The sequence below is a fragment of the Perognathus longimembris genome, chromosome 15, assembly GCF_023159225.1.
Source record: "Perognathus longimembris pacificus isolate PPM17 chromosome 15, ASM2315922v1, whole genome shotgun sequence".
NCBI classification, from domain to species: domain Eukaryota; kingdom Metazoa; phylum Chordata; class Mammalia; order Rodentia; family Heteromyidae; genus Perognathus; species Perognathus longimembris.
The window spans coordinates 20,514,014-20,529,071 of NC_063175.1; the positions used below are offsets into that span (position 1 = coordinate 20,514,014).

General features: G+C 38.6%; 1 protein-coding gene across 3 annotated transcripts in view; it reads left to right on the plus strand.

Moving 5' to 3' along the window:
• Lama3 (laminin subunit alpha 3) overlaps positions 1–15,058 on the plus strand; it is a 214,209-nt gene that overhangs the window by 35,239 nt on the left and 163,912 nt on the right. For all 3 annotated transcript variants that reach the window (XM_048363240.1, XM_048363241.1, XM_048363244.1), the window contains exons 3-5: positions 11,135–11,252; positions 11,877–11,995; positions 12,527–12,697. In XM_048363240.1, coding sequence (XP_048219197.1) covers positions 11,135–11,252; positions 11,877–11,995; positions 12,527–12,697 — 408 coding nt within the window. The remainder of the gene's footprint in view (positions 1–11,134; positions 11,253–11,876; positions 11,996–12,526; positions 12,698–15,058) is intronic.

Consider the following 15,058-nt stretch of genomic DNA (forward strand, 5'->3'; position numbering starts at 1 on the left):
TCTGCTTCCCACAGGCAACATCATGCCAGGATGCACAGTCTGCATCACGACAGGATCTTGTGAACTTTTGAGGGGAGACTAGGCTGGACTTGAAGTGTAATCTTTTTTTATCTCTACTCCTAGTTACTGAGATTATAGGCATGAGCTACTTCCTGTCCAAAAATGCACATTCTATATAGAAGTAGACTGGCCAAGAGAAGATTGGAATATTATGTAGAGTGTAGAATTAATTTTTTTGTTTATATGAAAGTGATGTACAGAGGGCTTACAGTTATATATGTCAGGTAAAGAGTACCCTTCTTTTTGGATAACGTCACTCCTTCTCTCGCTGTCTCCAACTTTTTCCCTCCCATCCTACCCACAAGTTGTATAGTTCATTTTCAACATAATGACAGTGTGGAGTTTTTAAGAATAACAATAACATTTTTAAGAATAACAGAACACTATTTGGAATCTGATTTAGAACACATCATTTAGGACATCATTGAAAATATTTTGTTGACACCTACCATGGTATAAACCAATATAATCTATGTAAGCCAACAGTAAGTAGGTGACCCTTGTAAATCTGAGTCAACTCAGGAGTAATTCTTCACATACACAAGGACTGCATATCCTTTGAATGACATCAAGTTCTTTCCCCTCTGGAGTCACCATTTTATCAGCATCAACTCTAGGCCTGGGTATTCTTTTTTTATTGTCAAGGTGATGTACAGAGGGGGATACCGTTACATAGGTCAGATAGTGAGTGCATTTCTTTTTGAACAGTGTCACTCCCTCCCTCATTTTCTCCCAATTTTTTTCCCTTCTAACTCTCCTTCCCACCAGGCTTGGGTATTCTACTTCCTAATTTTTTTCTTGAAGTCTTTCATTAAGATTGTTATTTTCCTAGTTGTTGTTGGCTCAAACCTTTTAAGTTTTGGCTTAGAAATTTTATTTTTTATTTTATTTTATTTTAAGAAATTGTTAAAAATAAAATTTTCAAATTTATACCGAATGTTGTATGAACATATTTATGTGCTACCAGTAATGTTTTGATATACACACAGGCATACATATATATGTCTCTCTCTATATGTATATATGTATTTACATATATATATACATACATATATACATATATAGAGAGAGAAATCTTCAGGCCAAGGTAAACATATTTTCTCAAACATGCATCATTTATTTGTAATGAATGAAACATTCAGACTGCTGTCATCTAGCTTTTCTGAAATGTATAGTACACTACCTAGAGTTACCCTATGTGTGATAGCCCAGAACTTATTTCCCCTAACTATAACCTAGTTCCTGTTTGTTTATTGTGTCAGTCCTGGGACTTGAACTCAGGGCCTGGATTCTGTCATTTAGCTTTTTTCTCCCAAGACTGGCACTCTACTAGTTGAGCCACACTTCTAATTCTGGCTTTTTCATTTTTAATTGGTGTCCCATGCATTTCCCTGTCCTGGCTGGCTTTGAACCTCAATCTCAGATCTCAGTCTCCTTCATAGTTAGGGTCACAGGCAGAAAGACACTAGCTCCAGGCTTGAGTTACTTAATTTGAATCAGGAAGATGGAAACTGTTTAAGACTTCTTTCCAATTCCTACCCTAATCTTGGTCTCCTATTGACTTGCATCTTGACTTCTTGAAAAGGGCCTAGGGAATCCTGGCCCTTCAGTTTGGGGCTGCTGTCATGGAAGATATAGGGTAGAAATCTCCCACGGTGGGAGGAGAACTCAGAAGAGAAAGCTTGCTGACAAAACACCCAGGAAAGTGATGCGGCCAGGATATGTCAACCATGTAGTGGGCTCCTCTCAGAAAGATAGGCAAGGTGGAGGGGTGACCTCTGGAACTGGGAGCCCCTTTCTGAAGTCTGGAACTATCCACCTTTCATCCTGAGCAGGTGCTACTAGGTGCCAGGAGGAGGAGCTGGGAGTCCTCCTTGGGTCAAAATGAAGCTCATCTTTCTGATGGTGCCAGTGACCCAGCTTCCTGCACAGAGTGATGACAAACACAGCAGGAAGAGGTGCCCTGGGAAGCCATTGGCAGGTGTGCTCTTTGGACTGGGATTAAAGAGTCCTGTTTCAGCCCAGCTGGTTTGAATTTTCATCACTGGCTTTTTCTTATGAAGATTGTACTTCAGTTTGAGAAATTCTTTCAAAGCAGATTACTAAAATGGAGTTTAGTTTCACTCAACCTGCATCTTTTGTTTCTGAAAAGAAGAAAGAAATCTCTACAAACTTTTCAAATGGGTACCAACCACAAGGAAAGTTTGTTTGATCCCATATTTTTGTGACTTAAAAAAATAACTTGTCACTTGTGTTATGGGGATGGATAATGGGTATAATTTTAATTTAGTTTAAAAAAGATGTTGGCTACTTACAAACTATTGAATATGGTACTTGGGCTTGAAAAATGAAAACATTTGAGGAAATGTTTGCATGGAAGAGCAAGATAATGTTTCCATTTAGGACGAGAAAGCAAAGGAAGGATTAAGAAGCTGTTTTAGAAAAAGAAGCCATATAAAAAGTCATTTTAAATAGCTAGGTACTGGTGGCTCAGGCCTCTACCCCTATGCTACTCAAGAGGCTGAGATCTGAGGTTTGTAGTTCAGAGCCAATCTGGACAGTTAAAGTCTGTGAAACTCTTATCTCCAATAAATTACCCTCCCCACCCCCCAAAAGCCAGAAATGGAGATGTGAATCAAGTGGCAGAGCACTAGTGTCTTATAGCAAAAGAAGCTCAGGGACAGCATGTAGGTCCTTGAGGAAAAGTTATAAACATCAGTATAAGAGCAACCTTTATTCTCTTATCAGTTCATCTTCTGGGCTATTTCCATTATTTGATTATTATGAATAACCCTTCAGGAAACCAGAATATGTCACCCCAAACTGTTCCTCTAAGTAACAAGAGCAATAATAATAATAATAATAGTGACATTTGTCATCTCATTCTGTGATATAATGAAAAGAAAACACTGCCTAGGTAGTGATGTGATTAAGAATCCTTCACTGAGCTTGGCGTCGGGGCTCAGGCCTGTAATCCTGGGACCTTGAGTGGTAGAAATCTGACAATCATGGCTTGAGGCCAGCTGGGGCATGAAAGTTCCAGAAGGCTCCTGGGAATGATGAAGCTCCAGAGGAAGCATAATAGCTGTGTTTTGTAGCATGTGCCTGTCATCCCCAGAAACAGTGGAAGCACCAGTGGGGGAATTAAAGTCCAGACTAGCCTGGGCCTAGAATGAGACCTTACCTCACAAACAACCAAGGTAGAAAAAAGGCTGGGTGCCTCCCTCAAGTGCTAGAGTACTTAGCTTCAAGAGTGAGGCCTTGAGTTAAATCTCCAGTATCACCACTACCACCACCACCAAAAATAAAAAATAAAGGCTTCATCTGAGTAAAATTATGAGAAAACCAAATGCTGAGTATGGGTTGTTCTGTGGTTCTGCAATAGGACAGCTTGATATAGAACCTTCTGAAATCTCCAGTGTTTCCTTGTCAGAAAAGATAAAAGCTGTCTGGGACTGCTCTGGATCAAGAAAGACTTTACCTCTAAACAGCACAAATGATCCCTGATGGGATCCATGAATGGAGAAAGTATAATACCCACTGGGATATTGTTAGGAAAATCGGGGACATTTCAATAGAGACAACACATTAAATTTTCATGGGCATGTTTCAAATTATATATGAGTTTATGTAGGAGAAATATCCACAATCTAGCTATAGGCTGAAGTATGTAAAGTTGAAATATAATGTCTTTAACTTTCAGAGAATCCAAAATGTGTGTGTGTGTGTGTGTGTGTGTGTGTGTGTGTATAAACAAATGTAGTAAAATGTTGGTAATAGTTGAGGAAATGAGGTAAAAAGCATAGTAGTGGACTTTCATCATACTGTTTTTTTGAGATTTGTTTTTTAGGTTTGCAAACTGCTCAAAATTAAAAGTTGGGAAAGATAGATTTTAAAATGCTGCTTTATAGAAAATTATGATCATTAAATTAGGAAGCTACTGTTTCACTGTCGTAAATGGGAACTTTGGAGGGAGCAATACATATGCACTCTGTAGCTGAGTGAGAAGCCTGTTCTGAAAGTGACTTTAACTTCATTTGCATTTACTTTTTTTGCTTTGACTTATCTCAGTTGTCAATTTGATTTCAATATCAACAGCATGTATTAAGCCCTATTTTGCTTAATACTTGCTGTGTGAGTATAGGACTTTGCCAGTTCTGGTGTGAATGACAGATGAAAGCAAATATTCCACCATGCGATGAGTTCTTTTAGAAGGGGAGTAGACAGTTTGCATGAAATAGAGGTGACTGTTCTCCAGTTCTTTAACAAACCCCTTTTGTGTGCTTTTAAAAATTATTTTTGCAGACAGATAAATGAACTCCGAGAGTGTACTTGGAGTGTCACAGTCAGGGGGTAGCAGGACAGGCATTTCCTCCTTGGGGAATGGATGTTACCAACTAAGCCCTGCTCCAGGGCAGGGGTATACCTGTCTTTGAGTTTGCCAGCTTGTACTCACTTGTTGAGTCCAGTAGCACTGATACAGCTTTTATTTTCCTATATATATGGTTGATTCATGACAGTTGTTTTCCCTTTGGTACCACTTATGGGACTTAAACTCGGGCCTATGTGCTCTCCCTTTGCTTTTTTGCTTAAAACTGGTGATTTACAACTTGAACCACATAGTTCTCCTTTTGGCTTTTTCCTGGTTAATTGGAGATAAGAATCTCACAGACATTTCTTCCCTGGCTGGCTTTGAATGATGAACCTCAGATCTCAGCCTGCTGAGTATTATGATTCTTGGCATAAGCCACCAGCGCCTACCTTATGTCATTTATTGAACACTTATTACATGCAATACAAGAATGCTCCAAAATGAGAAAGTGCTGGGCTGCAGCAAGCTGTGATTGCTGAAGCTTCACAGCCTGGGCTGGGGAGAAGAAGGATCAGACAGGCCTGTTTTGTCCTACTACTCACTTTGAAGTCTTTTGAAGTCAAAGTGCTCACCTTTACCTTTCATGTTTATTATCTGCCTTAATAAAACATGACTTAAAAGACTACTTTGCATTTCTACTTAGATAATCATCAAGATGCAAGTCATCTTTGGCTTGTCACAAAAACTTAGTCTTGGAGGCATTTCCTGTCACCTTACCTGTGACCTCCAAATATTATTTCTTTGAAAATGTATAACTTTGTCTTTACTTTGCAACTTCCAGGGAGTAGCACATTCCAGTTTCATAAAGATCCCCCATTTTTATCATTGGATCTCAAGTATCACTTGTATATGCTTTGAAGTATTTTCAGTGGCTGAAGAGTAAAACATCAGTGCCTGTGGGTAAAAAAAGAGCTTAACAGAACCTACTTTATTTTTTATCTTTTTTGAAAATTTTTAATCTATTTATTGCTTCTTTTTATGAAATATTGGTCATGATTATAACTCATTTTATTGAGCTTCCTACCCATTGATGGATTGTGACCCAGAATATGAAAAACACCCTTCTACTTGATTATCTAAGTAACTTCAAAATCTTATTAAAGAAAATGAACTATTATAATGCATTGATATGGGCCCATATTCAAAGAAATGAACAAATGCTTGTCTTAAGTTAATTATGATAATTTTCATTATTTTATCATATTATGAGGAATATCAACTTTCTAAAGAAGAAAATAGTCATGTAATCTATTCCTTCCATTTATTTATCATTTATCACAACCTTTTAAATATAAAAACAAAGTTATCCCCTTCCTGTAGGCCTCCCAAATCCCATATTTGATTTTTTTAATAGAAAAGGTCATGATTTGAACAGAATACACAATTAAAAGTCTAGGCTTTTGAATGATCTTTTAAATTTTATAAGAAGGTCACATTTGGCATAGAATAAATGCAGAGTCAAGCTCTGGACACTTGGTGGTTCCTTAAAACTTGCTGTAAAAAAAAATTGCCTTTTCAAGATCAAATCAGATGTTCACTAAAAGTTAGAGAAACTTTGTGATGACCACTTGTGAAAATGAAGAACCATTCTTTAATTGGAGCAATGAACAGAACCTACTTTAAATGATCAAGTGAGAAGGAGCAGATCATTGCCTGCTGATTTAACTTGTGTGAGCCAGTCTGTGAGTAAGCTCTCTTTGGAGAGCACTGGCTCTTTCTCACAGTGACATTTTCAGAGTGTTGTCTCCTCACTGTAGCACTGGGCATGAATCGATTGTATGCTTGTCTTGGGGGGTGGGTTGGTGAGTTTAGGGGGGAGAACAGAAATGGAGGCAGGAGGGGTGAGCGAATGTAGCCATTATATTCAATGTATGTTATATAGAAAATAAACTATGTAACTTGAGGGCAAGGATGGGAGAGGGGAAATGGGATAGAATGAAGGAAAGGTTGACAATAACCAAGAAGTGTTATACTACTCATAAACTGATTTATGGATTGTAATCCCTTCATACAATTATTTAATAATGATGATGATGATGATGATGAAGAACGGACTGCAAGTTATATAACAGCAATGGTGATATGTAAGACTCAGGCATCTGTACCAGTGGCATCATAAAATATGAATGTAAGCTGAGCATGGTAGTACATGCCTATAATCTCAGCACTTGGAGGCAGAGGCAAGAGTTCTAGGTTAGCCTGGACTCCATAGCCAGACCTCATTTCAAAACAAGCAAGCAATTGTATCTACTATCCTAACACCCAAACAAAACCACACCACTGAAAACTGAATGCCAAATACCAATAGTCAGAGCATACATACATGGGGGAGCCTAGAAACAGGTTCCCAAGGCAAAAGTAGGAGGGAAACATTTTAAAGAGGAACATCCTGTCTGACCGGTGGCTCGAAGATGAGGAGTGGGGTGGGGTGAGCTCAGTGCCTTTATCAAGTTGTGGTTTCTTTAACAAGGCAATATACCCCATCTTCTGCAGGACTTGGAATTTTTAACTTCTCTGATGTTTTAAATTACCTAAGAGTAGGATGAAGCGAATCAGAGGCCCTCTTACCCATAGAAGCTACTTCATGCATTTGGCTTTTCAGAAGCAGAAAGTGCAGCATTGGAAAATCAAGGCACTTAGTAAGACTCTCCAGATGTATCATAACGTGACTCCTTATGCCAGGCCTCCTATAGTAACAATTGTAATATATTTAGAAATAGCAATATTTGTAACTTCTCTGAGAACTTATTTTCCCCAGGTTGAGGCAGGCTCAACAGGAAGTCCATATTGGGTCCTGTGGCATGACTACCAGTGGTTAGACACACAGAGCCTCAGGATTTTTTATTTTTATTTTTATTTTTTTTGGCCAGTTCTGGGGCTTGGACTTAGGGCCTGAGCATTGTCCCTGGTTTCTTTTTGCTCAAGGCTAGCACTCTGCCACTTGAGCCACAGCGCCACTTCTGGCCGGTTTCTGTATATGTGGTGCTGGGGAATTGAACCCAGGGCCTCATGTATACGAGGCAAGCACTCTTGCCACTAGGCCATATCCCCAGCCAATATTGTGTATTCTAAATGACAGAAAGTTTGCTAAGTTTCAATGTGACACTTAGAAATGCAGCAATCATTGAATAAAATCTATTATATGGATTTGAGTGGTACTTTGATTGTGAGCAGGAGTTTGGTAGAAAAGGTAAACAATGCTTATAATGATTCTTGTATTCAAAAATATTTGAGTTTTGCAGGGGCAACTCACACCTGTAATTCTAGCTACTCAGGAGGCTGAGACCTGAGGATCAAGGTTCAAAGCCAGCCTGGACTCTTATCTCCAGTTAGCCACTCAAAAGCCAGAAGTGGAGCTGTGTCTCAAGTAGTACAGCCTATCCTTGAATGAAAAAGCCAAGGGACAGCTCCCAAGCCCTGAGTTCAAGCCCCAGTACTGGCATGAATAAAAATTTTCTTTTGAATTGTCACAATATACTGTTAATGTCTACTGATAAAAATAAGAAAATAATGTTTCATTTAGAGTATCCCTTATTCTCATATCTAAAAGTGCTATTATTATTTTGATGGGATTGGGGGGGTACAATTTTGTGAGATGTATCCTTATTCTAGTTTTCCAAATAGGAGTTCTTGAAATTCCTGTAAGTCCCTTCACTATGGAATCATGGTATATGACCTTTGTGAATTGCCATTCCTATCCTTAAGTACTACTCTAAAGTTTTCAGAGTGCTCTTTAATTCCTAATTGGTTTTGTTTCATAAGAGTTGATAGACCATCAGAGAGTGTTCATGTAAGCCCAAGACTAGGACAGAACTGGCGGAAACACAAGGTTTCCAATAATAAGGGTGACAATGATCACTTTCTTAAAAAAATTAAGGGGCTTCTTAGAAGCAGGGTTAATCCTGTGACTGACAGCAGTGGTTCTTTGTGTGAGTGAGAGCTTGTGGGAATTCCAAGGCCTTTCAGAAGTCCCTCAGAGGGGCTGGGGATATAGCCTAGTGGCAAGAGTGCCTGCCTCGGATACACGAGGCCCTAGGTTCGATTCCCCAGCACCACATATACAGAAAACGGCCAGAAGCGGCGCTGTGGCTCAAGTGGCAGAGTGCTAGCCTTGAGCGGGAAGAAGCCAGGGACAGTGCTCAGGCCCTGAGTCCAAGGCCCAGGACTGGCAAAAAAAAAAAAAAAAAAAAAAAAAAGAAGTCCCTCAGACCCCAGGGCTCTCCTTTCCACCATTACAGATGTAACTAGGGCCAAGTTTTCTCCAAATACTTTAACCAAAACAATATCTAATAGGAGGTTGAATGCAGAAGCAGGTATCAGAATGTAGCTGGCTCCCATGAAGCTAGACATTTAAAGAGACCTGTAAAAAACTAAAGCAATGCTGTTACTCTCACTACGATGTTTTTGTTTCAGAAAAGTTGGCAATTTTCATAAAAATACGCTATGTTAAACATATAACGGGTTTCTTATTTGATGTGAATTAAAAGTATATTTAAAATTTTTCAATTGTAATTTTAATACAGTATGTTTCAATAGACAGAATCCACATAAAAGATTCTAGGAGTTCTCATAAGGCTTAGAATTTTTTTTGTCAAAGTGGTTGCTTGGCACAAGCATCAGCATTTTAAGAGCATCTGCCACCTTACAAGAAGTTATTTTAGTTAAGCAACTTCCTGTTAAAATAATTGTTTTTCTAGGGGCCAGAGGCATGACTCAGCAGAGTAAGATGGTTTTTCTGACAAGTTCATGCTTTGGCCAGGTGTTCTGGTTTTGGTTGATTGCTAGGATAAACTTTTTTTTTTTTTTTTTTAGTGTGTGTGTGTGTGTGTGTGTGTGTGCATGCGTGTGTGCACACACCAGTTTTAGGACTTAAACTTAAGGCCTAGGCATTATCCCTGAGTTTTTTTGCTCAAAGATAGTGCTCTATCACTTGAGCCACAACCCCATTTCTGGATTTTGGGTGGTTAATTGGAGACAGGTGTCTCACAGACTCTCCTGCCCAGGCTGGCTTCAAACCAAAATCTTCAGATATCAGACTCCTGAGTCGCTAGGATTGAAGGTGTGAGCCACCAATGCCCACCTTGTATGAACTTTTTGGATTAGCCAGTTATACAAGAGTATGAAACTAAGTTCCAACGAATCAGAATTAAAGGCAGTAACTCATTATAGATAATAACTAGATAGACAGCCTGTTCTTGCTTACTTGGCTTCCTGTCAGTCTTATATTCTTCTGCAGAAATAAAATCTTACCTTGCCAAGTGCCTTTCAAGTTGGTGTCCTTATTCCTAAGTGTTACCTCAATATCCTAAGATAGTTCCCGCAGTTTTCCATACTTTTTTAAGTATAAAGATTCCTCAGACTGGGGAATTCGACAACTATTATCCTAAGGATTTTGGTTTGCAGATTGGAAGTCTAGAACATTTACATTTACCAAATGAGATTAAAAACATATATAAGTATATGTATATAATATGAACATACAATGTATATAAAATATATGGTATATATTATATATGCTTTACATGATGTATATTATATAATGTGTATTATATAATGCATATTACATATTACATATACTATATGCTATATATTATATTTACATAGAGTATTTATATGTAGTTGTATATTATATAACTGTATAACTATATATCACTATATATGTTATATAGTATATAACATATATAAAATATGTTTTATATATTATGTATTATATAATAATATATTGCTATATATTATTATATTATATACTTCTTTATTCTTTGTCAATCATGGAGCTTGAACTCTGGGCCTGAGTGCTGTCCCTGAGCTCTTCAGCTCAAGGCTAGCACTCTATCATTTGAGCCACAGCCCCACTTCCTATATACTTTGTAGCTTATATATACATGACTGTTGAGATAGCTCTAGCAGGTTCATGAAGATGGATATCATACTTGGAAAGTAACCACAAACATCTTTTATGCGATGGGGAGGGTCAGAGAGTTTGGCGAGGGGTATAAAATATTCTTGCTTATTCTTCAGGCTACTATAGATTTAACACCTGTGTTCATTGTCTTATCAGGCCCTTCAGGAGAGACAATATAATCCATTGGTATCCATGGGGAATTTTTTTTTTGCCAGTCCTGGGCCTTGGACTCAGGGCCTGAGCACTGTCCCTGGCTTCTTTTTTTTGCTCAAGGCTAGCACTCTGCCACTTGAGCCACAGCGCCACTTCTGGCCATTTTCTATATATGTGGTGCTGGGGAATCGAACCCAGGGCTTCATGTATACGAGGCGAGCACTCTTGCTACTAGGCCATATTCCCAGCCCCTTCCATGGGGAATTGATTCTGGGATGACCTATTGGCTTGTAGTCCTAGAATGATTAAGCATAAATTGTCATTGCTTGCCATTAGACTTCTCTGATAAATAGACATGATGTGAGGGCTAAGATGCTGTGTAGGCCAGTTGAAATTCAGATGCATGTGGGTTAAGTTATGACAAAGATTTTGTGCATTTGGTGGCAAAAGAAAGGTGATGCATTTGGCTCTGAGCATGATAAGCTTGAGAAGCTGCACCCAGAGAGATGCCTGAGAGAGAGTTAGAAATAACGATGTATACCTTGGGACTGAGGTTGTGGCTGGTGCATTGCCTTGGGAATCAGTGTTCTGTAGAAATAGATCTGTGGACAATGAGGTAACTTTAATAACTGTATCTCTTTTGTCAGCTCTTCCATGTGGCCTATATTTTAATCAAATTTGCTAATTCTCCTCGTCCTGATCTTTGGGTCCTGGAAAGATCTGTCGACTTTGGAGCCACCTATTCACCATGGCAGTATTTTGCTCGTAAGTAATCTCACCTATAATGTGATGAGGGGCATTAATTACTGGCAACAGATCAAGACTTTGGTGTCAGTTATCAAATTTCTAGGCAGGACCCAGTCACTTCTAACAGTCCAGGTTATTGTCAAAACATTTGCATTTACCCAAGCACATGTGCATTGATTTCAAGGAAAAAACACTCAGAACTAGCATTGCAGCTTATTTTATAGTAATAAATACAGTCTTTTCCTTTTAATGAAGAATTAGGGACTAGAAATATTTGTGGATCCTCCATTGTATATCACTTACTTTAAACTTTTTATTTTTACTAATGAAGAATATCGATGTCTTTGGACCCTAGGACAAATTGTGTCAGGCAGAAATTTTGCTTAGGAGATTATTATTTTTTTGTTCATTTTCTTTGTGAAGGCTTCTTACAGGGTAAACTTGCCTAATGAGGCATGAAAATTATTGTGGCATTCCCACACTTTGCTGCCAGAAGCCAAATAGCCTGAAAATGGCTTGGTGTTTTTTTTTTTTTTTTATGAATTATAAACGTCATTCTAAACTTTCATCAAACAGTCTAAAAGACCTCTGATTTTTCCATTTTCATGTATTACTTTATGATATTAAAATATGTCTTCCTAGATTCTAAAGGAGACTGTCTAGAACAATTTGGGCAAGAGGCAAATGTGGTGGTCACCAGGGACGACGATGTTCTCTGTGTGACTGAATATTCCCGCATTGTTCCCTTGGAAAATGGTGAGGTAAGTACACTTGGGAGACTCAGAAGCAAACACGAGGATATTAAAGCTTTCATAATCATGAACATTAAGTTTCTGAGGTGATCCAATTTAGATCAAGAGGAAAACTAGTATTTTGAAGTAAATTGTAAAGTGAGCCACTGCATCAAGGACTACCAGAGTGAGTTGGGCTGAAAATTCCATTTGAGATCTCGAATTTATTTATTTAATAAGTAGACAGATAGATATACATAGATTATAGCTTTAGTATTTCATAATGTTATAGCACCACAGTGATATAGATAGAACATAAATTTGAAAATGAAATACCTTTGCAGAGGGCCTAGGTTTCAAACACATAGTGCCTAAATTCAGAAGCAATTAGGGAGGCAAGATGCAATTATCAATGTTGTCTTTAGACTAAACAAGATCCAAGACCACCTGACTATCTGCACTGGTTCAAGGGAGCCAAGTGCTTTGGGAAATTATATTTAGTTCCTTGCTGCTATAATTTGATGGAAGGATTTATTTTCTTTTCATGTTTTCTTACTTTAGGTTGTGGTATCCTTGATTAATGGGCGTCCAGGTGCCAGAAATTTTACTTTTTCTGACACCCTGAGGGAGTTTACCAAGGCCACAAACATCCGCTTACGCTTTCTCCGAACCAACACCCTCCTTGGGCATCTTATCTCCAAAGCACAGCGAGATCCAACAGTCACACGTCGGGTGAGTAAGGTTTGGTAAGTGCCTAGTTAGCAATGTCATTTTTGTTACTCTTACTGCTCATCAAATAAACGCCTTCAGCTCTTTCACGTAGCCTTTACAGCCAGGAATGATATATGCCTACTAGCTGTTCTCATCTAAACTACTTTATTAGGAGTTTTGTTTATTTGAAAAAAGTCATTATACTCAAAGAAGATGAAAGGCAAAAGATTATAGTCATCTGAGATGAATTAACTACTACTATAATCAACAATTTCTGAAGCTAAGAGGTATGACAAATAGAGGCTGTGTCTTCTCACAGTCTAATGTGGATCAGGTGAAATCAGCCCCACAGTCATCTGGGGAACCAGGTGCTTTCTGCCCTGTAGAACCTCCGAGTTTGCCTCTGGATTCCCAGTCAAGTCAGCAGATAAAGGAAGAAGTGTATAGAGAAGATCCACCTGCTCCTAGTCATAGAAGTCACTTCTGCTGGGAAGATCTTGCTCTATTACAGCCCCATCTAGGAGGTTGAGTAATAGAATCTAACTACAGTAGAGAATATAGATGCTCATAAGCACTGGTACTCTGTCCACTATGTTGGATATCCATCTTAAACATCTCTCACCTTAGATGTCATAACTTGTCTCATGGGCACAGTATAAATGACCTTGAGTTCACTTTTATCCTACCCTCTGATCTTTACAGATGCCTACTATTGGCCAAACCAAACAGGAAGCCAGAAAGCAAGAAAACCCATGATTGTAGTATATAGTTCAGCTCAAGGGCAAATGGAAGATGCCTACTATACCTTCTAGAATCTGGCTTCTTATGTAGGAAGTAGCAGAGAGCTGGGATAGAAAAAAATAGGTTTCCAGTATTTTCCAGAAAGGCCAAGCACCTTGAGTATAAGTGATCCACCTCCTGCATTTCCTCCCCACTTACCATACTCTGAACCATTATGTAGGTGTGGCCCAAGTTGGTTCCAACAATCACTATTTATAAGGGAGAGATGGGATTCCTGATGGACTACAGCTGTCATTTTCCTCCTGTAAACTGTCTCTTCTGAGAGTTGCAAGATTTTCACTATTATCTCTGTCCCTTAGGTGAACTTAGACTTTTCCATTAAGTAATTTTGGTGAGCATGCTACATACAATTTCCATACCCATCTCCCAATATAAATTGCTTCTATAATGGAGGATATAGCACCAGCTATCCTATCACACGAGTCCAGTGTGTGGCTAAGCCAGTGTGTTTCTCTCCTTATACTCGGGGAAGAGAAATTTCTGTGACAGTCAGCATAGCCTCAGGTGTTTAGTCGTCACAGAACCCTGTAACACTGACTTTTGCATGGAAAGGTTGTCAGTGTCCTCAGGTGAAGATAAGTGTTCTCAGGAAGCTTTGATACTCTTAACAATATTTAATGAGAGGACCAGAATAGAACCTCAGCATCCAGTGAATTAAACTTCTTTAAGATGACTATACTCAACAAGAAGGACACAGAAAGCCTTTTGTGTTTGTGAGTTCAGACTTCTTCACAGACAGCTATTCTATTCCTGGTATTATGGCTTAATGAGAAAGATTGTTCCACAATTCCCACAATCTCGTGAAATCTCCTCACTGGTCGAGTGCATACTTGGGAGGCAGTAAAGTGGCCTGTACCTATGTATGTGTAGCCTTGTTTAGGAGCTGATCCTCATCTGATCTGAAGTTGGCTCTCTCTGGCTGTTTTGGAGTTAACTTTGATCTGTTTGACTCTGAACTAGCAAGGCTTCAACACTTGCCAACAACTAGGAGTTTTTGTTAGGCTTGGGGTGATGTATCAGGTCCGTCTTTGTAAATACTCACATATAGTAGGTATAAAATATCCAGTGCAAAGTTTATTTTTGGTAAATAACTGTGTACAATGTACAAAACTCAGATTTACAAATAAACAAATGTGTGCAAGAAATGTACCCAAGGCCTAACATATGAAACTGTAACCTCTCTGTACATCACTTTGACAATAAATAAGGGAAAAAAAAGAAAATAATTCAAGAAGATGAAAAAAACCACCAAAAAACAAATGTGAAACCCTGCACTTATTTTCTTCCCATTATGTTAAAGAGTATAATTCTTTTCCTCAACACATTTAAAGTTCACAATAGTGCTCTACTTGGCTTTTTCACTCAAGGTTGGTGTTCTACTACTTGAGCCACACCTGAAGTTCCAGATTTTTTTCTAGTTAACTGAAGATAAAAATCTCTCAAAATTTGTCTGGTTGGGCTGGATTTGAACCTAGTTCTGATCTCAGCCTCCTGAGTAGCTAGGACTACAAGCCTGAAGCCACTGGAACTGAGCTTGCATTTACTTTTTTGTTTTAATGTACAAATTCAGAATTTTTCTTG